Source organism: Scardinius erythrophthalmus (assembly GCF_964197995.2).
Source record: "Scardinius erythrophthalmus genome assembly, chromosome: 16".
NCBI classification, from domain to species: Eukaryota; Metazoa; Chordata; class Actinopteri; order Cypriniformes; family Leuciscidae; genus Scardinius; species Scardinius erythrophthalmus.
Window position 1 is genome coordinate 5,897,621 of NC_138236.1, and position 26,227 is coordinate 5,923,847.

Below are 26,227 nucleotides of genomic sequence, written 5' to 3' on the forward strand. Positions count from 1 at the left end.
ATATATATATATATATACACACACACACACACACACACACACACACATATATATATATATATATATATATACACACATACATACACATATATACATGTACACACACACACACCTATAAAACAAAAACGAATAAAAATAACAAAAACACAAAACAAAAATTACTGAAAATGAAACAGAAAAATATAAAAAGAACTGATTCATAATATTTATAAAAACTAATATCTCAATGATATTAAAATAACACTGCTGGATATTGGAATTACTGGATAAATTGAGGTTGCATTACATTATTGGATTATAAAAGCAGCAAAATATTCTGTATATTCAGAAATGTCCATTATTTATTTATTTATTAATTATTAAGCCCTTACTAATTCCCATTAAAATTTTCCATGTGGAAACCTTGTGTGAAAGCTTGTGTCACTGTAAAAATACAAGATGTTTTTATTACAAAGACTCTAGTCAAATGTAGAGAGCAAGAGTGAAAGATAAAAATCAATACAAACAACTGTTTAAATACCATGAGAATTTTATTAAAACGGTGCAAAAATAAAATAAAAATAAAATAAAACTAACATAAAAATCAGATGTTCTTTCCACCTAGATTGCACTGTCACACAGCCTGGGGTTCACCTCTCAAACACAGAGAAAGGTGAAACGGCTGAAAACAAACACAAATCGCCCAATTAGCCAGAAGTAATGCACAAATATGATTAGATAAATTGCATCTGCCAGTTCTGTACATGCAACAGTTTCAGTCTCATGCAAATTCGAGAATGCTGATGACTGTAGCTCTGTCACATCCATGAAAACATACCATATAAAAATAGTAAGTAAGCTACGTCATAACAAAACAAAGCCCACTGTATTAAATAAGAGAATTTAGTGTTTGAAAACTGATGGTGGACGCCACCAACACCATCATTAAAAAATGTACTCAAAATGTGATTAAGTAGCATAATTCGCTTTAAAATAGAAATTAGGAAACTTCAGGAGGCCCGTCTGTTTGACAACTATAGCCACGTAAGAAAGAACATCCTAGTTTCAGAAATAAACATCCCAGTCTTTTGAAAAATCTTACTACAAATATATATTTTCAAATCATACCTTGTCAGATCACACTGATGGAGAAATGAGTTTGTTCACAAGAAACTCTCTGATTTAAGAGGCTTCTCTCGTCAGACAGCGCCGTAATACTGACTCCGCTGACTTCGACTCAGGGTACGGTCCTACAGCATACATTCGCATCTTTAAAAAACACTGGAAAACTGCTTTCGATTTACAAAAATAACTTGAACGTATTTATACATTTTTTTATTTCTTAATACAAAAATCTTTGCACTCTTATTGAAGTCCAACGCTCGGGGTGGCTGAATGACCTTTCCATTTGTTAAATAAATGGATCCGTTAAACGCAAACAACGAGCGCATCGGAAGGAGAACATAAACTCCAACGGAGAGTAGCTGTCATTTCACTGACAGTTTCCTCTGGTTTGTGCCTTGAAGCTGCAATATGTTTGCAAAAGCACAATTTACCAGACGCGCGCGCGCACACACACACACACACACACACACGCACACACACACACACACACACACACGCACGCGATGAATTCCTTTTTGCGACTTAGCAGAGTGGAAATCTGGGTAAATGGTATATGCCTTACATAAGACCAAAAAAAGTTAATTGCTTGCATCTTATATTCAAATGTGCCTGACCAAATGAAACAAACAAACAAACAAACAAAAGCAGCAGCAGTGTACTCTTTGTCCCTTTTTTACACTGAGAAAAACTGAGCCAGTCTCAAAAGGTCACTAAGGAGGCATTGATGTAGAAATACGGGTGATAATGAAAAAGAAACCTAAACAAGTGTGCCATCTATTGGTTACGCGAGTGAATAACGTGTCAAAAATATCTCGCTTTCATTCGGGGAGAAAAGAAAATGAAACCATTAACCCTCCATCTTGCTGGACAGCTATAGGAAAATTAGTGCTTTAAAAAGTGAATGTTGAATAAAAATGAATCTAAGCTTTGAAAACAAGGGAAATACCATATAAAGAGGTGTGTTGAAATTGTTAGGATACTAGCCTGACATATTTTTAATTGTGCAAATCAGTAATGCAAATGTGGGAACGATGCAATGTGGCCTTGAGCTGACACAGTTATACAAATATTTGCATACGACTGATTACATGTGTATTGAGTGTTTCGGAAGCAGAGGCGGTTCGCTACGACGCAGCTCTTCATCTGCAGTACGCGAACACTTACCCACATCAAATGAACATGATCACAGCAGCAACATCATCTCATGGTGCTAAGAGCCCATTTCACATGAGCAATGAGAGGGTAAAGGGATAGTTCACCCCAAAATAAAGAATCTGTCATAACTTACTCCCTCTCATGTCGTTCTGAACCTGTATGACTTTCTTTCTGCGCTCAAACACAAAATGAGATGTTTAGCAGAATGTCCAGACTGCTCTTTTCCATATAATGAAATTGAATGGGGCATTTAACTAAACATTTAGTTAAAATGGAGCAAAAACTGATCTTCCCTACTATGATCTAACATACAAGATGGACAGGCTTTGGCTCATCTACACTCAGATTCAGAGAAAACAGAGTACGTGTTTGCAGTCCAACGTAGCTCTCAAAATCTCATGCGCACGTCCACGTCGGTGTGTTGTGCTTATTTGCAGGACACCAAGTACCATTTGTCCTCACTAATGTCAAATTTGTCAGTAAATGAGCAGAGGGCAAGACTTGTGTAAATAATAACTCATGGTCTATTACTCACATATAAGTTGTATGCTTCACATTAACTTTCATTGTATGGAAAACGGACAATTTCATTTTCTATTTCCCAGTCATACGGGTTTTGAACTGCATGCAAGAGAGAGTAAATGACAGCATTTTCCATTTCCGGCTGACCCGTACAACTGGCTTTATCAGAGGCTGCCCTTTCTGTTAACAGTGTAAAAAGGATTTTGAAAGCGTTTGTCACAAAATCTCGACTCAAGGTGCATCGTATAGTTTAGAGAGATCTGCTAGCATCCCTCTACGTCCACAAACAATGAAAATCAGCACTGCGAATCCAAAACCAAACAAAAGTAGAAATTCAGTTCAACAATCCTCATGGGAGGACTGAACTAAGACTGAAAAGGCAACTAGGAAACAAGTGAGTTTGCGCACAACACAGTGGCACCTACAGCCGAACCCTGACCTCCGCAGTCCACGCGAGTGGAACCGCAAGCTCTGCCTCCAGAATGGAGCAAACCGCCAGACTAGAAGCACAGCAACATAACAGTCTATTCATCTAAAACCCACATGCACAACCTCTGGACATGAGAAAAGTGCTTGATTTGGTGCAGCAACTACTCTGGGGGCGATACTGCGTCTATCAATAATCTTGTGTCCAGTGAATTTGAATGGAAGCTGATGCGTTAACCCCAATATCATAAAGGAACACCATATTATTTGGTGCAGAGTAACAACTGAAGAGGTTAGAAATTGTTTTCAACATCCGCCCCCTTTGACCTGCAAGTACCTAGAACTATTTTTATCAATAATACCAACATAATACTTGAATACTACAACATGATGTACCATTTCCAAAAAATATGTCCGATTTCTTTTCTTGAGAAAGGGATTTCTTTGCGCTAGTTTTAAAGGATTTGCACTTTTAAATGTTCTAGAAACACTTAATAAAACGGAAATGACTGCCAATTTTAAATCAGGGCATATAAAGACCTAAAACGAACCTTTTGTCTGTCGAGGTTCAGCTCCGTAAGTTAAACATCTTAGAAGCGAGAAAGCACCATATTAGCTAATTTAAGCCAACTAAGTATGGCTTCAAAAGGGGTGCAAGTTAAAGTATTGTAGCTTTACAGTAAAATAGGCCGATGTGGATAACACTCGAAGCTAACAGAGTGTTGTTGCCTTACGCTCGCAATATGGCAAGTCTTATTTTGATTGCAGCTGATATAAATGGATTAATTGTAACTAATATAAATACGCATATTCTGGTTGTGCTTAATGTGTATTTTGGGGTACGCGGCATGTTCATGTGACGCAACGTAGCATGTTGTGTTCAAATGTCTATTGCCCGTGTTCTACATTCTCGCCACAAGGAGGAGACAAGGAGACAGGTAAGAGGATGACCACGTCAAGCAAATGTGTGAGGAGCTTTAAGCTCCTGCCTATGAGCCACAGCAAATGTAACACAACAGCAGTCCCATTTCCGCAATGCCCATTCACTGTGGACACAGAGTCTCAGTAACCTGGTTCAGAAAGGCCGATCTTATGTCTTAAAGCAAGATCCACACAAACAGGATATGATGTGGCTCACATGGTGGGCTCCAATGAGTCCTATATGAGAGAAACGGGACAGAGATTGTCCATTCAAAACCTGTGGATGGCCGGCTCTGTTTCCCGTCTCTTCAACTCCTCTCTGTAACAGTACGAGCAGTAATTGCCCGTCTCGGGGTGGCCGTAGTAATTGCAGGTAGGCGTTCGACATCTGCTGGACTGCAGGTTTGCAAGGCCACCCGCACTGCCCAAGGAGTAATGCCTCACAGGCATCGGCCCATTACGAACGTCCAAAGTAGTGCGCAAGTCCCGCAAGCCATTAGTATAGCCTCCGGTAGGTTCGGTTGGGTAGTCAGTTGGGTCATGCTCCTGGGAAAAAGATGCCAGGCAGGGGGTGATGATACGGGATGGGCTACCCAAGCTGGTGGAAGGTGGGTGGTACTGGGAATGGGGAGGACCCTGTGCTAGGGGGCAGTGTCGGGGCAAGGTAGCATAGGATGGTAGGCCTGGGTAAGAAGACGACGAACCTCCTGCCAGTTGCCGTCGTGTATCCATGTAACCGTGCACATGTAGATGCTGAGTAATTGGGGAAGGAGAATGGTCAATGAAGGTGGGCCTTGGGATTGGGACCACACCCGAGTACATCATCGGGCTGAAAGAAGTCGACTTCAACGCGTTAAAAGTAGGAGGTGAATTATCAGTAATTTCCTCTTTGCTTTCAAAACTTCGGTAACTCAGCTCAGGCCCGTCCTTTTTCAGTTGAGATCCACTAGTTGTTGCAAGACCTCCTGCTGCTTTCCGTTCAGCTTCCCTCCTCTGTTCCTGTTCGGCACGGAAGCGCTCCTCGGCATCCATCAAGTATCGTTGGATCATCTCCTCCTGGAACGGCTGACGGTTGCTAGTAGTGAGTACAGCAGCGAAGATGTACTTCCTTTCTCCTTGCATTGCGGATCGGAGGATGCTAAGACTCACTTTCACATCCGAGCTGTACTTAAAAGGGTCACTTTCTGAAGAGTAGCTTCCGTTTTGCCGTTCACTAATTGAGGAGGGTGAACCTTTCCCAGAGTCCTCGGAGCCGGTTTGAATGGAAGGAGAGCTGTCCTTACTGCCCTTACGACCTCTCAGAGAGCCTTTCTTCTTCTCCAGACCCTCTTGTTTGCCTCCACTTGCGTTCTTCCCTGTCATCAGGCCTCCCACATTCTTCTTCAGCTTACTGCCCAGGCTCTTGCCAAAGCTACCCAGCTTGTTGGCAACGGAATCAGCACGTTTCTTGTCCTTATCCTTTTCTTTGTCCTTCTTCCCCTTCTCCTTTCCAATTGTGCCAGTCGTCCCAGCTGAACTGTTACTGGATGAGCTAGAGGAGCTGGAAGATCCACCACTTGTTTTGCCTGTTGTCCCACTGGTTCCAGTAGTACTGCTGTCCCCATTGCCGTTGGAACTGCTGCTGACGGACTCCTTATCTGACTCTCCAGAGTCTGGCGGGGTGCGGGCATCCTCTCCTGCAGACGCTGTAGGTGACTCTGGCTGGGCCAATGGGGCCTGCTGTGGATACAAACACAAAATATTGTCACTAGATGATTAAGCTGGAATACAAATAACGAGAACAGTACAAAATCTGAATGACAAGTTCAAAGATGACTTTTCAATCAATGGTTTTCAACAGTTTTGACCTGAAGGCCCCCTATTGACTAACACAATATTTGAAGACCCCCTATGTGTGTGTGTGTGTGTGTGTGTGTGTGTGTGTGTGTGTGTGTGTGTGTGTGTGTGTGTGTATGAATCTATTCATTTCAAGTTTAAAGTAAACATAAAAACAAATGATGAATTCATTCATTTTGAATTCACAAAAAATGAATTCAGTTCACATTTTGCTTCCATGTTTGTAATGACTTTTTAACTTGTATATAATAAATATAATTTATTAAAAATATATTAATATTTATCAAATATATTACATTTATAAAAAGTATACATTTAATACAAAACAATAGTCAAATAATACATGTATAAAAAAAAAGTGTTAAAATCAGGACATAATGTCAATACATAATGAAGTTTTTGATATTCGGATATGGAAAGTTATAAGGAAACACTATGCCAGTTTAATAAAAATAATAATAATTTAAAGATTTTTTTTAAATGAAAATGCTTTGGATGCACTTTGTTGTCAGAGTAAAGTGTTTACCAAAGGCTTCTGGTTAACAGTTAAAACTAAACCAGTTAAATTATTAGCACTATTAGCAAGCTCACCTGTACCTCACAGGGTAGGGGAAGCCAGGTGACAGTCATGTAGCTGTGCAGCAGATGGAGCTTGGCCTCCAGAGATAAGGTTACACTGAAACCAAACAATAGGCAGGTCAGAGAGCAGATATTCACTTATAAGTGGTATTCAAACTGCCTTTGAATGTGCATGTTTCATGAAAAATGCATAAATAACATTAGCAAAAGTAAAAAACATATTTGAAGTATTTAAAGAGATATTCAAATGAAACACAAAATAGCATATCAAATTTTGACAAATGTAAATACTGTGGAAATAAGAGGGAACTACAGATGCAACCCTGAGCTATTTAAGTGCCTCTCTGTGTTCCATTCATAGCAAGAATTTAGCGATAATCTGCATTAAAGAGCAAGAGTTGCTAATCTTGAGTGTTGGCCAACAGCGCTCAGTTCCAACAGGCTTCACAGTGCTAATGCCTTCATTACAGTCAGGCATTACTGAACTCTGCTGTAAATAAGTCAGAGCTAAGTCATTTGGTACTACATAGTCAAAATAACCTGAATACTTTAAAAACATTTTTCTAAGCAAATTTGGTAAATGCACAACACACAGCAATTACAAGAATGCTCCAGGTTTAAAACAAATCAAAATCTATGGATGGCATTTAGAAAATGCTGTTGATTACCAAAGGGAATAATTTCCCTCAGAGTGTATAAACACAAACATAGCATGGATAAATTACTAATATAAATTCTTTGACAAAAAAAGCGGATGTCTCGCTTCAAACTTGACATGCAGGTTTTTTTTACTGTAAGCATTTTATGCTTGTTGAGTCTGAATTATTGTCTGTGGTAACTGAGGGCATATCAGAAATGTTGTCCAGTGAGTGCAACTACATGCATGAGCAGCAGTTTTCTAATCAGCGTATAATGTAATGTCTACCTTGCTAGCATCACATTGTCATTGTCATCTTTGCCCCATTCCCAGTCTTCCCCAGGATCCACAGCAAAGTGCAAAGGCAGCATCTTATGATCCGAGTCCGTCAGAGGGATCACCACTGTGAAAGTTTTTAACAAACAAAAGGTAACAAACAGTCAGTGCCTTTCTGAATTACACTACTTCACTACTTATGTATACTTTGGCTTTTTCTACAAACACAATGTAGTATTCAATTGAATTCTTACGACTACAGGTCTAAAGACCTTTGAAAAAACAAGCTGGATAAAGCGGATAAAGACTTTCTGGCAAGCATAAATTATTGCAGTTTTTTTGTTCTGTCCTGGTTGGCAAAACTGGTTTATCAGGCAAGAACAGCACACAGCATGCAACATAAAAAAGCAAACAGATTTGCTACATATAAACCATTCCTCACCTTGCTCTTTGGAACAGTCCTTCTGCTCCATTGAGACCAGGGCAGAGAAATGGGCCTGGTCATATGCCAAAACGAGAGGAGAGCGGTGACACTTGTTGGCTGGTACTTCCAGAGGCAGGTAAATCCCTCCAAATGGGATTGGTGCAAAAGCTAAACAAGTGACACAAAAGAGAGAGATATCTGAGACAAACTCTGAGATATGCTTTGTTAATGGGACATGGCAGGACAACTGAAAATTCAAAGACATAGTCAACACTTAAGCCATTTTATTTTTCTCCCTTAATGTCATAATTTAGTTTTACACAACCATTTTGAAATTCTGCTACAGTCATACGCTAATTAAGGATGTGACTGTGAGGAAATTTTCATGGGTGGGCAAGTGATGCAACCGGTGTTGCGGCTGAACACCGGTAACACTGATTATCGCAACAAGCCTAATGCTGATGTGCTCATGTTTACATTATGACCATGAAGATTTGTGATGGAGCCATTTTCCAGCTTAGCTTCAATAGACAAGGGAGGGAGTTTTGCATTGTGAATGTTAGAGTATTACAAAGTGCGTCAAACTACCCTCATTAAAGGAATCGTTCACCCAAAATGTAATATTCTGTCTTTATTTACCTTCTCCCCCAGAGTCCCGCAGCATGGTGTCAGCCACCACCACTATCGGCCTGCGGAGCACGTGAGCAAGAACAAACACATGAAACTCCTCCAGGCTCTCATATACCGGCTCCTCTTGTGACTCGGCACTGCAGGACACAAAACACACTCACAGCATGAGCATTACACTGCAGAAAACCTGTTTACAACTTTCAATCTAGAAAATTAAATCAGATGAAATCAACACACCCGTTGCTGCCGTTGGTGCTGTAGTGTATCCTGGGTTCACTAGATGCCAGTTTCAACAACTCATTCCACTCTCTCTGCCACTCTTCTTCTGTGTAAACCAGTCCCGACTGCACACAAATTCACAAACATAAACATAATTAGGCTGAAATTTTCCTAATTACACTATCATTCAAAAGTTTGGTGTCTGTAAGACTTAATGTTTTTGATAGAAAACTCTTATGCTCACCAAACCTGCATTTAAATCATCAAATATAGTCAAAACTAAAACAGTAATACTGTGAAATATTATTACAATTTAAAGAGCTCCCATTACTCATTTTTGAATATTACCTTTAATGCAGTGTTTATTATAACTGTTTGTGAATGTAAAAGGTCTGCAAAGTTTTATAGACTGCAAAAAAAAAACGTGATACTTTTTTACAGGATTCTTTAAAGACTAGAAAGTTTAAACAAAATATTTATTTAAAATAGAAATCTTTTGTAACATTAAATGTCTAATGCTTCTTTGCTGAATAAAAGTATTAGTTTCTTTAAATTAAAAAAACCTTTTGAATGGTAGTGTATATTTTAATTAAGAAGCCTGATACCAAATTGATTAGTGTTATCTGATGCAATCTCTTTGTACAAAATAATGGACCAAAAGTGCTCTAACCTCTTTGTTCTGCATGGTTTGTTGCCATCTCCACCTTCGCTTTAAAGCTTCCCTCTCCTGCCCGTGATCCATCAGTGCATAGAGAGACTTCCGCAGCATCAAGTCTCGATCATGGAAGCCCCACATACCTGCATTATAATGTTCAATGTTTTAAGCATAATTACCAAGATTTCATCTGGCAGTGGTTTCTAGGTGAGAATGCAGTCCTTTTACTGTTGTTTTGGACACAATAGTTAGTGTTTACTCTAAAAGTGCCTGTATGGAACTAATATATCGATATACTGTATCAACCAGCATCTATTTTCAATGATTTTAATCTCAGGAAAAATAAACCATCTTTTAACCTGCAAACATTGAGCTAAATGTAATACCAACAGGAAGCTTGAATTAATCCAATAAAACTGTATAAAAACTGAAGTCAGTTTGGACACTTACCCAGTGAGGCTGCATGTAACAGGCAGTTCCCATCACCACTAGTAGCCAGAGGTAATAAACTCTGACATCCAGTGCCTAAACGAGTCCACCAGTTCAATCGTCCTGTTGAAAAACAAATCTCTGAAATATTTTTGGCTATAGACACTGATACTTCTTAAAAATCTTTCTATGGCTGTATCCGAAATCGCATACTTCCCTACTATATATATATATATACTATGTAAACAAAGTTGCATGTCCGAATTCACATTATTCATAAAACAGTAGGCAAAAAGAACCTGGATGACCTACTATTTCCGGCGAGTGCACATCCAATGGACACTTCACTATCCCATGAGGGGATTGGCAGTGAAATGACGCAACCGACACTGGTAGGTAGTTCACATGACAATGACAACATGACGAATGTAGTATGTCCAGATTACATTCATACTACACACATCCATACTAAAAATAGAACATACTTTTTTAACAGTCACTACTTATAATAAGTAATTACTTATTCAAAAGAAGTTCCAACACCAAGAGTATGCGATTTCGGCTGCAGCCTAGGTCTCTGTTCCAAAACCCAGTTATCTGCCTATGTAGTCTTGTGTGTGCTGTGTATCTTTGTGCTTATTATAGTATCATGCTAATGGTTAACTCCTGTGTGCGTCACATAAGGACCAGTATATGTATGACATGGCGTTTCTGCCTATGTAGGACATTTCAAATCAGTAACTTATGAGGTTACAGTTTAGTCAGGATGCTTATATAGACAGAAAAAAATAATGCAGCTAACAGAAATGTCATGTTAGAAATATCTGACTATAAAACTACTATAATAATAATAATAGTTATAATATAAAAAATATTTGGTTTGTTTGTCAGAGGAGAGATTCTTGAACTAAAATGACTAACCAGCATGCTCCAAAGCCACCATCATAGACTGCTCAATGAGGTCTCTTTCGATGAAGCCACGGAAGTCGTCTCTGTAGACGGTGAGGTCAGGCAACTGGAAGGTGCAGAGCGGAGTGTCCAGAAGCGGCTCGTTGCTGCCGCCCGTACTCGACACGTGCGAGCGAGCCAGAGAGACGATGGTGGAGCTGGCGTGAGAGATCCCCCTCGACAGTCGCTTTTCCGTGGCCGCTGCCATGATACATGTTCAGATTACTGCGTATACTGGAGAATATGAAACTAGACACTGGTAACCTATTATCTGGCTGACCTATTCTTATCACTCCTTTCAATTCGAAAAACAATGTTAGTCAGGTGAGAGTGGGCAAGGCTTTGAAATTACATCATATGCAACTGGTGTCATGATCAGAGTAAATCATTTACATAAATTATGAAACACCATTTGAGAATTGAGGTCAGGCCATGTAGAGAGGCGTTCAAGTGCTTTTCGTACCTTGCACAACCTCATCTTGGCGATGCAAAAGGGACCGCCCCGTTCGTGCCATTTCTTTCTCAATGGAGGGGTACTCTCTCTCCTCAGCAAGGGTGCATGAGAGGTTCCCAGCATGCACTTGTCTCAGCTGCTCAAAGTCGCTCAGCGCAGCTGAGAGGTCCCAATTCTTTCCTGTGAGGAGAGTCACAATCATGAAGTGTGCAAGTAAATAAGAGGTCATAGTTCCACTGCACTTCTGCTTAGGAGTTTAAATATTAACCCAACATTGTTAGGTGCAGCAGAGTTCAATAACACATTCCACTGCAGTAGCTAGTGTAAATATTGGTCTGTAGTGACTGTAAAGCTTGCATACTGCAGAACTATGTATATTTTAACTCATTCTCTAATCTGCTGTGTTGCTAGGCAACATGCGCCGGGTTAGATAAGGTTTTGTTGCACATGTTCATATAGACACTTCAGCCACTGTTTTTCTTCTCCCTCCTGTAGTCAGTTAATCATAAAGACCTTAGTCAGGATAGATGCCATATTGAATTCTACATGGCTCACTCAAATAGAATTCATCAGTCGTAGCTATCTGTTTTATAATATAGTTTTGAGTCTTGTTTTTAATTCAAGTGGTACATACTGTGAATATTTTGGATTGCATCAATCAAGTTTCAAATAAAAGGAACACAATTAGAGACCACTTGTCATTTAAATGTATTGGATTATCAAAAAAAAAAAAAAAACCATTACTACATGGTAATATGTCATATTTTAAACATTTTGGGTTGGTTTGTTTTTGTTTTATAGTTAAAGTGATGTAACAGTACTCATTCAACAATATAAGATTTTGGTCATTCCACCCATCATCTCTACCAAAAGACTGACTTCTTATTGGAGCAAAATGAATGAATCAAAGCTGAAGAGGGGGTAATGGGAAACAGGATGGTTTTGGCTCACCCTCCAGCAGGTCTCTGGCCAGTCCTGGTTCAGCTCCAGTAGAACGGACAAAGTCGGACAGGACCGCGTCCATATCCAAAGTCATGTGATCATGAATTTACAGTGTAGAAGGGGGCATCAGGAGAGAGAAAAGACATGAGAGCAATTCTCCCTCACAGCAAAAGCACCATTACGGCCACACCTATAGAGCAAGAGAGCAACACAGATAGAAGAGAACCTTAGTGAAGCCAAGCTCAAGCTTTAGCTCGGTGCATCATATTGGTGCACATTACCAGAGATCTGTTGACTCCAGCAGTCACATGCCATTCCTGTGACCTCTGCTGTGTAGCTCAGCTGAGCGCTTCAGTTTGCATTACAGAGAATTTGCAATTCATTAGAAAGGTGTCTCGTATGATACAGCTGTTTAAGGCGCATTTCAAAGTCCCGAACAGTAACTGAAAGATTAAGTAATTCAGCAGTACAACTGTTTTCAACATGGATAATAATAAGAAATGCTTCTTGACCACCAAATCACATAGTAGGATTTCTGAAGATCATGTGACACTGAAGACTGGAGTAATGATGCTGAAAATTCAGCTTCGACATCACAGGAATAAATCACATTTTGAAATAATATTTCAATATAATATTTCAGAATATTACTGTTCTTACTGTATTTTTGATTGAGACAAAAAAAATTCATATTCACATCCATTCATATTGTTGAGCCCTTACCAATCAGCTTTATACATTGTTTTTAGTTCTTGATCCTCCATGTCATGGGAGAAGTTCCTACTTGTGAGTTTGCAAGTCATAATTACAAACATGTGCGTTCAAGTGATTTTGGTCAGAATAAGATGTAAGCAAGCTCTCTTTTGTACTTTTTCAAAGACCGGAAGCTTTTTTTGGTTCAAAATGTTACTCAAAAAGAACTAATTTTGTCTGTAATTGATGCTTTCTCTGTGTCAGCACAAGAATGATACATAGATAATGATGGGAAATTTACTTTGTTACGCAAGTCTGCTGCCTCATAAACTGGCTAAATGAGTAGTATTTTCTAGCAAGGTTTATAGCTATTCCTCATCAACAGTACACAAAACGCACAGACTAAATTGCACAGTCAATATTCACAATTACAACTTACTATGACAAATAGCAATTTGGGTCAGGGCTTAAAGGTAAACCAATGTTTCTCGCTAAGAAGTACGACTCTTGAAGTATCACTGATCATTGAAGTATAATTCATGTGCACTTGTCTCATAAAATACATTCATTCCAACATGACTCGAAGGCTGCATAAAAAACCTTTACGTGTCAAACTGCACTGCTTAAAGCATTGTGACTGAGATGGTCAGCTGAGAAGGCAGCGCAGGAAAGCACTGGAGGAGCTGAACAATGCCACTTCACTACCCGTTAGGGCAGCACGATCTACTGAAATTATTGAAATATCAGCAATACATATCACAATATGCATATCGGAAAGGGCTTGCAATAACGTTGTAACATTAATGCTGATTCAGATATCAGAGAATAAACTGGGTTACTGAGCTCCACTCACATTGTTTTCCATTAAACTACATTATATTTGTCACATAATTCAGTAACTTAGAAATAAAAAGAATTCTATATAATTATAATATAATGAATATCCATAATTAAAAATCCATTTTTTTTAGTTTATCTGAACACCAATTAACCAGAGAGTAAACTTTTGTCATTACATTAATTCAGTTCACAGACAATGAGCAGAGAGCTTAGATATAACAAGTTATGACAGCTACGTATAAACGCTAAAAAAAAAAAAAAAACATTCTCAGGAAATCAAGTTGACATTAAATCACTAATTGGCTTTGGCTATAAAAATCCTGTTTGGAACATCTGTAGCATTTTGTTTATGTAATTTGTAGCTTTTAAATACGTTTAAATATTCGATATGCGAAACAAAATCAATAAAAACACATTATTTAAAACGTTTTTTTTTATTTTAAATCTTGAATATTGGGCAGCCCTACTCTCCATGCCTCGTTCAGGCAGAGTTGGTCAGAGTCATTTATGAAGAATTTTAAATGACTGTTGAAACATGATTAGACGATAATAAAACTTAATGGATGACAGATAAAATTAAAGTGGCATTTACACAATCCTCAACAGGACAATGAAAATTTAAAAACTCAAAGGGTGTTAAATAGTGATTCGTTGCTGCTGATCACACTTTACGGGTTTGCGAACACAGGCGTCACATATAGATGATAACTTTATGCAGTCAAAAAGTCCCAATGTTTAAATCACCCCTCCCTGATGTAATGGTACATCCTGTCAGCGCTGCGGTCACCTCCCTTAAAGCTCTGACTCAAACTTTTCAATATAAATGCCCATGACTCATGATTCCTTACTGGGTCCTTCCCACCTCTATGACCAACAAAAAGGCAGGCAGCTCGCTGTGCCACTGACGGACATAAAGGGCCTTTTCAACGAGGAAGCTGCTTTCTCTCTCGCTTTGACTTTGTATGGCAACTATAGCAAAGTGACTAGAGAAAGACTAACAGCAAAAACAAGGGAATCGGTTGAATCTGGAACATGATTATGCATCCCTATCTGATCATTTCTAGGCATGTAAAAGAACTCCTGCCAGAGCAGCTAATCAGAATAATCCACTGGGTGGGGATAAGATTAGTGACTCAAAAGCAGCTCCTGTCAAGAGTTTAAAGGAAATATGAAGTGCTAAATAAAACCCTGAATGACTCAATAGCATAAAGCTTGCTTCACACTCACCTGACATCTTTCATAACATTAGTTAGAGTGAGTCAGCCTCTTCTAACACAAACAAACACAACAGGACAGCAGTTTCAGAGGTCTGGGCCCCCAGGACAAGGTCAACAGCCCATCTCTCAGCAGCAGCCAGGCTCTGAGAACCATCCAGCAAGCAAAATGGTCAGAGATGGATGCTGTGCACGAAAACCTGAAAAACAGAAAGTCAAAGTTAACTCATCTCAGATTGCTGAGGGAGAAACGACTAACAAAAGGCAACTGGCATGTTTACAGAGTCAGCTTATACGCAATTCGGATGAGATCTCAACATCACAGGCATTGCATCATTATGGCATTCAGGGTTTGCCAGAGACACCTAGGTGATGGATTGTAAACAGAAAGCACCCAAAAGATTTTTCTGCATTTGCTAGCCGGGCTTTTGTCTGTTACATAACAAGCGTTGCTGCCAACACGTGGGTGCTTTAAGATAGCAGGATCACTGAAACAGAGACGCACACAAGCAGAGGTCAACAGAGTTGTGTTTGCTCTGTGCACTGTGCCGACTATAACCCTCTAACCTATATGGCTGATGACTGTGTACAGGTTAAACTAATTACAAAGATTTGCATCAGTTTATGGAAAGAACTCAACTTTTTGTATCCCTCGCTCCCCTATAAAGATGCATCAGGGCTCAACAATAAGGATGACCCCAGGTCAGCGAGAGAGAGTTCTGGGCTAGTTTATGGAACTGTCAATCAAGCCAGTGCTGCGTTGTTTATGTTCAACAGTTCAATGATCACATGCATGCATTTTTATGCATTTGGATTTCCGTGGCTTATTGAGCACTGTAGTCGTGAATTGTGCTGGTTTAAGTGCGGCACCAAGATCCCATCATCTAGCTGGTTAATATGAAGGTATTTTGAAATTGCAAAAATCACTTTAAATAAACAAACAAATAAATGAACAAATAAAGTAAGCCTATGTTATACAGTAAAGTGCATGATTTTATAGCTGTCATGGAACTGACACATTTTGAAACATCTGATGCACGGAACAAGACTTGACATGCCTCTCCTTAATTTTCTTGTCAGATTTCCTCTTTATATCTCATGACATGCATGCAATATAATAATGAGACTAGAGTAGAGCTTCACATCTTAAACTGAGTCTGAGGGTGCTTTCACTCCTGAGCATTTGTTTTGGACCTGGTGCGTTTTCTCCCTTGGTTCGGTTTGTTTAGGCATATGTGAACACGGCAACTGCGCTCGAATCCGCACCAAAACAATCGCTCGGAGACCGCCTGAACAAGGTAGTCTCGGCCTGATCGCAAACAAACTCTGGGGCGGTTCGCTTGAGGTGTGAAAGCTATCAGACCCAACAGACCAATTAATCAAATGATATTATGATTCATAATGGGAAATGTGCTACATAAATAGCAGTAGTGTCTGATTCAGTGAGTGAACAACCAAAAGAGCAAAAAAGTTAATCTTAAAACGTTGTGTAATTGTGCTTCTCTGTGCAAGAATTGATTCTTGCTCTAGCTGCATTATGACATTCGCATAGTGTTGCGTCTTGACACTGTTAACCTCTAGACAACAAATGATCTAAAGGTGTGAAAACGCCCTGAGTTGACAAAGTTCTTGTTCTATGGCAAGAATTTGTTTCTCTATGGTAGCTGACATTTGATTTGAAAACAGTTCATGACACATTTGGCTTTTTTTCTCCCCAAAAGTAGGCTACAAAACACACATAAGCAAGTTAGAAACTAGAATAATGGCTGTAGGTGCAATGACAAACATAATGCAAAACATACTAAAATATAAAATTGAGAACATAACATTGGTTAAGCGAACACTCATTTTTCATAATATTTACTCAAAATTAGGGACGCTCATAATTAACTGGTTAACAGTTAAACGACAATAAGAATTTTGACCGATTAATACTATTGGTTAAATTATTTAAAAAAGTATTTTAAAGGGTTAGTTCACCCATAGATGAAAATTATCCCATAATTTGCTCACCCTTAAGCCATCCTAAGTGTATATGACTTTCTTCTTTCAGTCAAACACAATCAGAGTTATATTAAAAAAATATCCTGGCTCTTCCGAGCTTTATAATGGGACTATGGGAGTGAACACATGGTTTTCACAAAGTACAGGGAGGAGGAAGGGATTTAGCAATCGGGTGTTTTTTGTAAATAATTTATGTATTTGTTTTCTTAATTTATTTATTTTCTATTTTTTGTAGATAGGTATTATGCAAATATGTTTATTAGGGAAAACTGATTGTTTATTGAATAGTGGAGAAGGGGTAGGTTTTAATAAGCTTATGCTTCATCCTACTCCTTTTCGGACATGTTGGTTTCATATTATTATTATTAATTGTTTGGTTTGTTTGTCTTTTTTTTCAGTTTACTTTCTTTTGTTACTTGTTTTATGTTTATGTTCGAAATAAAGTATTCATTCATTCATTCATTCAATAGAAATTGAAACAGAAACCAGCGGGCTCACGTAGCCTACCTCCCTCATTCGGCACAATACGAGACCTGTTCCCTAATCCAAGATGGAGCAAAACACGGACCAGTTTAAGCTACATTGGGCTTTGGGTGTGCACTTAAATGGACAAATACACAGAAAATGATGTCAAAATGTCCGTCTTGGTGAGTTTTCACTTAAATGCAGTCAGTTATGTCTTAAGTGAACATCAACATTTGGGAAAGTAAACGAGAGAATCATTCACTGCTCTTCACTGAATAACTATAGTAACCTTAATAAGAACCAATGTATATTTAATTCATACGGGGAAACCTATGCAGTGTTTTATTTTTTACATATGATTACTTTATTAGATTTCTGTATAGTAGGCTTATTATTAGTAGTTGGTTTTTATGAACGCAAAGTTTTGAAATGGGCCCCCAGAAGTCTAGGACCGGTCCGGCACTGATGCCCATCAGAGTAGTGTAAGACCTCATTTGAAACTGTAAAGAGTTTACTTTTACTTGTGTGCACTCACAATAAAAACAAAACTGCACGTTTTTCTCCATTCTCAGAAGCACTACAGGTGAGATGTGACGATGAATCCTCATGTTCTTCTGTTGTTTATGCTGATATTACACGTTAAAACTATTTTAAATGGATCACAGACACTTAGGCTATCCATTCTGATTTAATTTTATTCTAATTTAACATAACTTGTCAGTTAACAGTCAGTGATCGGTTAACGAGCTTCAATTGTCAGTTAGGGAAAAAACCCGAAATGAACATCCCTCCTCAAAATTAAGTTATTCAATGAACAATCTGTTGATAAATTTTGGAGCTGTAAAAGGGGAAACTAATACTACTGTTCATGTGTTACAGTACATTTGCTCTGAATACAAAAATGTGAGTTAATGACAGCAGAGTTAATGATAGCAGAATCAGCAGCTTAAGAAGTCTGTTGGAATTGGAATATATGGTATAAATGCTCCAAGCAAAAATAGGGATGTTTCTCTTCAGGTGTTGTCCGCCCATGCAGAGCTAATGAGCTCACTAGAGCACAACACCAGCATAAATGAGCAAGATTAAACACTAACCAGCCATCTGCTACTCATAATCCAAATTAGTAATGTCAGACTAAACTGAAGAAGCACGATCCAAATACAAATGCAATACTGTAAGAAAAAAAAAAAAAAAACCTGAGCAGACCTCCTCACCAGAAGTCACTGCTGAAGGATAATTGAATGAATGTTCCCCATGGTTTTAGAGCTGCATAATGAGCCCAACTGGTATCAAGCAACTACCACTGCTGAGCTTGAGTGAAAAAGAGACCGCTTGTCAATCACAACTTGACAACATTGTCACTCTCTCACACCATGTCCTGACCAGGTGCGACACGACCATCTGAGTCTCACTGTCAAGTCATGTTTCTGTTCTAACTAAATGCTGAGAGAACATATTTTATGTTTAATGATTCTGCCCTACAAGCAAAACAAAAATTGCACACAAAAAAGAAAAAAACAAGCTTTCAAACACTTTGTCATGCAGTCATTTTTCAGATAATCATGCTCCAAACAAAACTTACAAAATTAGTTTTCTTGCAAATAAAATTGCACATTCTGGAGAGGAAAACTTGATTAATATAAATTACAACAGTGCATTAAGCATCATTTCATGAACAAAATTAATAATTAACAAATGCATGATTCAAACAATGTCCACTGAAGTCTAACGATCTGATGAGCCTAGCAAACTTAACTGCTTGGCGCTGGCGTAATCGGTTTAGGCATGGGAAGCGTAGTATCATTATGTAACATCACTGCTAGGGCTCTGAGATGCAGCAAAGAAGAGAAAGTGCTCTCAAATCCCAGTTTGCACCTTCTCGCTATACTGCACCAAGACAGGCCACGCAATGAGACACTGAGGCCTGAAAGCAAAGGGCTGCCTCAGGGGTTTGTGTAGGGATGTGTAAGCTCTCTGGAAATTCAAGGACTGCACCACAGATACATACTCTTCAGCATCCTGTCCAGCCCCCATTAAAAACTCATTAGTGCAAAGCAAACCAATTGTTAAGCAGGAGCATAGAGTCACTGTTAATTTGTCCATTTGCAGTTAAGCAAGTGCTAAACAGTCCAAATGCAGTCCCCTGTGTGACTTCTAATCAATGTTCAATCGCGTTTGCCATTTCCTGGTAATAAAAAACAAAATAAATCATTTTTAAAGAGATAGAATATATGCTATGTTTCTGTCACCTCCCTTCTCTGGTCTTAACTATTCGTTTTATTTTTTACTTATCAAGACATTCTACAATGCTGATAGGTCAAGCCAAGCCTTATGTGGGGCTGGGTATCGGTATTTTTTAGACACCAACCGAATTGCCTCGATACCAGAGCATCAAAAAATATCTTGTTGTTCGGTATCAAATTTCGATACCTATGGCGTTAATCTCGTCAACGTCAGTGAGCCAATAATCATGCAGCCTGATTGGCTGTGGCGAGGCATCAGGGAAAAACACTAGTTTACGCCGGTTACTCCCAGAGACGTGACTCACACACGATGCTGAAGTCTGTAAGCGTCCCAACCCCCAAAGAAAAGATGTGGAAAAGGTCAAAAGAGTAGCTACATTTCACCAGGCTCAGTGCCAACAGCGTGCGATGCAATATTTGCAACAAGAGCATTACTGCCAAGACTGGCAGAACAACAAATCAGAAAAAAATTTAAGAGCAGAAAGTTGCTCCGTCTTTGGCTGCAAGAACAACTGGAGTGCGTCACAAATGATCCGAAATTCGGCGTATAGGATACTTGCCTCACAGCTCACAGACATGAGAAATAGGCATATAGAAAGCTTGAAATGTCTACTTTTAAACTAACCAATTCAAATTGAAAACATATATTCTGTTATATATGTAATCCAAATCAAAGGTGCATTTCTATTTACTAGTTTATTAATAAACAATTTAAATGTCTCCTTGCTATTTTTCCCTGGCACATTCATAATCATTAGGCTACTTTTGCCAGTGTTTTGTGGTAAACTTTATGCATGCGCCTGAGCGTGATGTTTTTTTTTAGGTAATATGTAATGTAATCTTGTTAAAATGGATTTCATAAAATTGGTACCGAAAAAAGTAAAGTTCAGGAACCGGTATCGAAGTCAAAGTATTGGTATCGGATATTTTTAGACGATACCCAGTCCTAGCCTTATGTCAAGTCAAGTCAAGTCAAGTCAAGTTTATTTATATAGCGCTTTTCACAACACAGGTTGTATCAAAGCAGCTTCACAGTAATAAATTAGAACAATACATCAATGTTTGTTTCTAGTGGAACGTCTACGTTCGGTAATGCTGATCAATAGTATCGTTGATTGATTAATTCAATTAAATATCCCCAAATATCCCCAACTGAGCAAGCCAAAGGCAACAGTGGCAAGGAACCGAAAAACTCCATCAGGTGACCTAATGGAGAAAAAAAAAAAAAAAAAAAAACCTTGGGAGAACCCGGGCTCAGTCGGGGGCCAGTTCTCCTCTGGCGTTTATGAACTAGAGGTCGGATTTAACTGTAGGATTAAAAGTATTATATGATTATGATTATATTATATTATGTCTTGTCCTTCCTCAGTCTAAGATCATATTATTCCCTGAAGCAAAAAAAATAATTAATTAGTAAATTAAATTAAGTACATACAAAACAATAATAATAAATGACAAAACTATTTTTATGTCAGTTCTAATATTGGCAAATAGGTCAAAAGTCTGATGTAGGCTAAATGTAATGTGAATATCTTGGAACGCTCTGTGGGACTAGAGCTTCCAACGCACGTTCAAGCTCTTATCAGCAAAGCGCCAAGTTTAGAAAATCCTGTTCTTGACTACTAAAAATAGCCACATATAATCATAGTTAAAAAAAGCAACACAAAGTACAAAGTAAAGTCTGCAAAACAGACAGCAGAGGGGAAACAGGAGGGCAAGAATTCTGGCAAACCCCCATGCTATGAATACCACAGAACACAATGCACTTTACTGATACTGAGAAATATTTCACAATGACAGCCCATCACGTAATACACTATTTCAGCAACAGTTTATACAGTAAATGATTTGAAGCTAAGAGGAATTGAGATTCATCTTTTTTTAGTTTTTTGGTCTCTGGAGTGAGAAATGTGTCACTGAGTTCAGAACAGACACTGGAAACATAGTGTGTATATACAGTGGAAAAAAATATTATATATATATTGTTCAATATATTGTTCAAATAACTTAACTAAAATGAGCTAAAGCAACAGAATTGTTACTTTGTCCTAACTCAATTTCATTGTGTTCAATTTACTTAAAATTGAAGTTTACTTAAAACATTTGTGTTGGAATAACTTGAATGATTTTTGTTGCATCAACTGAAACTGGGAAGTGGATTGTTAGTTCCCAGCATGCTTTGCATATGGAATTAAGTTTAAATTAATTGTCAATTTACGTGTTTTTTTCTGAATGGGGGAGGTAGGCTACGTGAGCCCACTGGTTTCTGTTTAGGCCTACATGTTCCTTTTTGAGTGAAGGGAGAGATCTGTTCATTTTTAATGTTCAGTCATGTTTGACATTTAAATATGTTTCTGTTATGTTGAAATTTTTATGGTTACCATTGTGCTGAAGAGAGAGAGCTTGGTTAGGTTGTGGATGGCTGCATGTATGCATGATGTTATGGCCAATGAGCAATAGCTTTACTTACGCACTAACACGTATCTTCCTACTTGTGCTGTGCTAGTTACAGAAAGTCTGTATTTTGAAGTATCACATCAGAAACGAGTGATGGAGACGGCAAATTTCAAAAAAAAAAAAAAAAAAACGTTTTTACGCTCACTTGAGGTGGTTTTTGACTTGTGGGAAAAAAGAGTTCATGCGAATAATGGGAGATGGAAACGCATTTGCCATATAAATTCTGACATAGCGAACATTTAACCCACCTGATTAATTGGCTGTTTCCACTGGTGGTGTCAATAATGTTGCATATAATTTTAAATGTGGCCTCTCTGACATTCTGAAATGTCATAGCCACAGGTTGTTAGAAAAATGTATGGTCATCACCACGACCTCCCAAAAATTTTAGTGACTTTGTTTTCCCCATATGTATGGGGCTTAAGGTGGTCGTAATGCACTTGCTGCTCGTACCTTCATCAAAAAAATCTGCATTTCTTCTTTTGTGCACAGCATTCAATTTGGCGATTGCATATTGCACTGATAGTAAATTTATATCTTGCCCAATAGTAACTAATTGCAGTCCTGTCTCCATTTTCTATGTGTGCCTTGTTTTATTTATTTAATGTTGGTTACTAGTTTACCAATACCACAATCATCCACTCAAACAACTTGATGGAAATGCACCTAATTCGCATTTTTTCCCCTTTTTTTTTGAGAACTTGAGAAATAATTTGCTTCAAGTTTGGTTGGAAACCAGCTATCGACTAAGTTCAACTAAAATATATCTGTTTAAAATGAAGATAAATTAATTGTGTAACCTCTTGCTTAAAAACACTTGCTAGTAACCAGAGACTGAGCTAGAACATCTACAGAGGCCAGTGCCTTTTAACAAGCTTAAAGAGTTTGTATGGGAATATTCAGAGTTTGCTCAAGTCTACTTATATCCTACAATACAAATACTAAGAGATAAGCCTATCAGCAAGCCCACACAACATCTGCTTCAACAGATTCTTTCACCTATAAGAGTGTAGTAGCCCATTTAACACAATTAAATCCATTTAGTTGAACTCTACAGATTTTTACCTTAAATCAGTGAAGGAAATGCAAAAATAAAATAAAAATAAATGTCCATCTGGGCCAGCCATCTTGGTAGCACAATGGCAATTCTGCTTCATGGCTAAGACTACTGCTGTCTGCAGAAAAAGATAATAATATAATAATAAAAGATAGCGACAGTTATGTTTTCATTGACCCTGGCAAACAATCCGCCACAGTTTTAACAGCGCAGGCGAGTTTGCCAACCTAAACTAAACAATGTTTGGACAAGGAGTCATATTGTTCTGTGAACATGATTTGGGTTTTTCCCCTATTCAATCCACATCTGACTGTCACAATTATGTTTTTAAATTTCACAAACACACCTTATAAAACTAGCCATCTGAGCAGGCGGTTTAAAGTGCACAATAACGTCAGACAGCTTCTGTCATTTGAAAAATGTGCCATGGGAATCTAGCAGCGGCTCCTACAAAGGATGCTATTGTTGCTTAAATGATGAATTCAAGCGACTTTTGTTGTATTTAATCTGACACAGTTATATAATCTACATTAAGGTGGCAGGGTGTGGTTTGCATTTTGATTTACACATTGCTTTTAAAAGGCGTATTTAATGAGATTTGATCTAGTGCTGCTGCTTCCTTTCATCAAGCAAAAGAAGTATACCATGACCATGAGTAAACTCAAAGAAACGTATCTGCACAAAACGTTTAAGCAAGTCAAGCTTAACTGCTTTGCTGTTCAAATAAAACACTTCAAACAAACCAATTCAAGGGACGGCTTTTCACTAGGGTAAACAGCAAGAGTAATATTTCTTCTATAGCAAACAAATATATATTCAAGAAGGGCATTTGGACCATACAACACACTACAGGCACCTAAAGTGTACACATAAGCAGCTCAACGCGAATTATCCACAGCCTAAGGCAGCTATTGCTCATGTGAATACCCACGTGCTGCAAGCTCGACAGCCAGGCATCTTTGCTTCAATCCCTGTGATGTCATCCCATGCGAAAGACTCCTCTTCAGCTTCTCTGGGATAGGATTACGGCTGCTCTGGATCAAGACTGATGTTCAGCGCATGAGCCATGTGATCAACACACTTTCACACCAGACACTGGGCCCAGTGACAGCCCACTGACAGTAAACTGACGGTTACATTGTTTATTTGACTCTCTGGCCACTGTTTGGACTAGCGGTTGTGCTTTTGTTTCACAGCATAATCTGTGGCGCTGTGAAGAATAGTGGTTTCTTAAAGAATGTGACTAGTCTTCATATGAGTTGACGCATAGGTCTGGGGCAGCGAGGTATGCTGCAAGCGGGACTCTCCAGAGGAATGAATCAAACTGTGGGCACTGGCTGTCATCAGAAACCAAGAGAACAGCTAGTTCCTAGAAACTCAGTGCTGTAGAAAAAATGACCTGCATTTTAAAGCTACAGCTTAACCTCAAGAAACAAGTTAGAGACAAGGCTCTCTGACTAGACAATGTTAGCAGTCAGTCACTCACTCAGCAAACACTTTCAATACCTCTGGATCAACCTGCAAGACCCAAGTGCTTTGCTCAAAGACACAATGATGATGGCTCATAGCTCAATATCAAGCAAAAACAATTCAAAAAACAAACAAAAAAATAAATTTAATATGGCGTAACGCAGAGATGGGAAGTAACAAAGTACAAATACTACTGTACTCAAGTAGATTTTTCCGATATTTTTACTTTACTATTTATTTTTGATACTTTTTACTTTTACTCCTTACATTTTTAGTACGAATATCGGTACTTTCGACTCCTTACATTTTTCAAAATTGGCTCGTTACTTTAGTTTCAAATCATTTCAGTTACCGTTATTATTTTTCGTGTCATCAACCCTTCGCAGGGAGTTTGATTGACAGGCGATCTGACCAATCATAATCCACCAGTAGATTAACATCGGAGGATTTAAACTTTAAAAAACGAAGTCTTGTACCGACGTATTTTCGACGTATATTCCTTCTTATGTTCATTCATGTTTATTTGATGCTATAAAATAATTAGAAGGAAGAGATGATCGGTTCACGAGCAGCTTTAACTGAGGCTCTACAGCAATCTGTCACACATTAAAGAGCCACAAAATGGTATTTATTGTTTAAATTTCTTTAAAAATGACTAAATTTGAAAGGTGAGACTTTGTTTCATATCAAAAATAACATGGTGTGTCCTGTCTGTCAGCGCCTTGTCAGTGTCTTCTCTGCTCTGCAATGTATTTTTCACTGCGTGTGAACATTGTGTGTGGCGTGAGTTATAACTTAGCCTAGTTTTGACGTAAATGAACACTAAGTAACGACTTGCGCACTTCTAAATATTTTTGCGTTGCACCATTAAACTTAGTTGAAGCGTAACTCTACGTATAAACTAAATATTTACGGCAGCCTCCGATCAGGAGTAACGGATGGAATAAAATATCAGACAGACTGAACTGCATCAATAAGCTCTTCTTTTACCTGACAGACTTCAATTCTTTAAACATATATGATTATTTATGCTGACATTTACACTCACTTACATTTTAAGAGAGAGAACATTATGTGAAAAGATTACTTTGTTAGCGGCTATCTTTAACACAAACCCATCCTAAACAGCACATCGCTGTGTGCATCGGTCCATGTTGTGCATGTCATAAATCAATAAACGTAATTTCTTATGTTTTTTGTATCAATATTTATTTATTGATCCTTATTCATTTCATTTCAAATACAGTTTCTGAATGTTATTTACATATAAAAACACTTATGCTATTCATGATCAAGTATTTAATGGAAACGTATTTTTACCGTTAGTAACGTGAGGCAAAAGAATGAAGGATAAACTGAAATTCACAGCATTTCAACACAACATCTGCTCACGTATTTGAAGGATGCTATTGGATCATCGAGGCTAAACGTCATATTATGCGACTACGCATTACTTTATGGAGAGCTTACGACCTACTAGCTACGTTCTGCCTTACGAACAAATGGTGCAACGGAATAAAGTTCAGAGTTAGTTACAAACTAGCTAGTAGTTACTAAGCCTCTAGTGTGGACTTTACGTTCCAATTTAAGAAAGAACTTACGAACGGCTGGTGCAACCCTACCCCAG

General features: G+C 38.3%; 1 protein-coding gene across 3 annotated transcripts in view; it reads right to left on the reverse strand.

Annotated features, from left to right (window-relative positions):
• Positions 1 to 511: 511 nt before the first annotated feature.
• Positions 512 to 26,227, reverse strand: part of otud7b (OTU deubiquitinase 7B) — a 29,226-nt gene continuing 3,510 nt past the window's right edge. The window contains exons 2-13 of one of the 3 annotated variants that reach the window (XM_081387860.1): positions 14,918 to 15,104; positions 12,167 to 12,347; positions 11,225 to 11,395; positions 10,735 to 10,962; positions 9,835 to 9,936; positions 9,400 to 9,527; positions 8,748 to 8,854; positions 8,520 to 8,647; positions 7,899 to 8,048; positions 7,469 to 7,583; positions 6,556 to 6,640; positions 512 to 5,847 (exon numbers count right to left, since the gene is read on the reverse strand). In XM_081387860.1, coding sequence (XP_081243986.1) covers positions 4,399 to 5,847; positions 6,556 to 6,640; positions 7,469 to 7,583; positions 7,899 to 8,048; positions 8,520 to 8,647; positions 8,748 to 8,854; positions 9,400 to 9,527; positions 9,835 to 9,936; positions 10,735 to 10,962; positions 11,225 to 11,395; positions 12,167 to 12,251 — 2,748 coding nt within the window. In that variant the 5' untranslated portion in view covers positions 12,252 to 12,347; positions 14,918 to 15,104 and the 3' untranslated portion in view covers positions 512 to 4,398. Of the gene's footprint in view, positions 5,848 to 6,555; positions 6,641 to 7,468; positions 7,584 to 7,898; positions 8,049 to 8,519; positions 8,648 to 8,747; positions 8,855 to 9,399; positions 9,528 to 9,834; positions 9,937 to 10,734; positions 10,963 to 11,224; positions 11,396 to 12,166; positions 12,348 to 14,917; positions 15,105 to 26,227 lie in introns of those variants that run through there. The other 2 variants (XM_081387859.1, XM_081387858.1) reach the window with 2 other exon arrangements.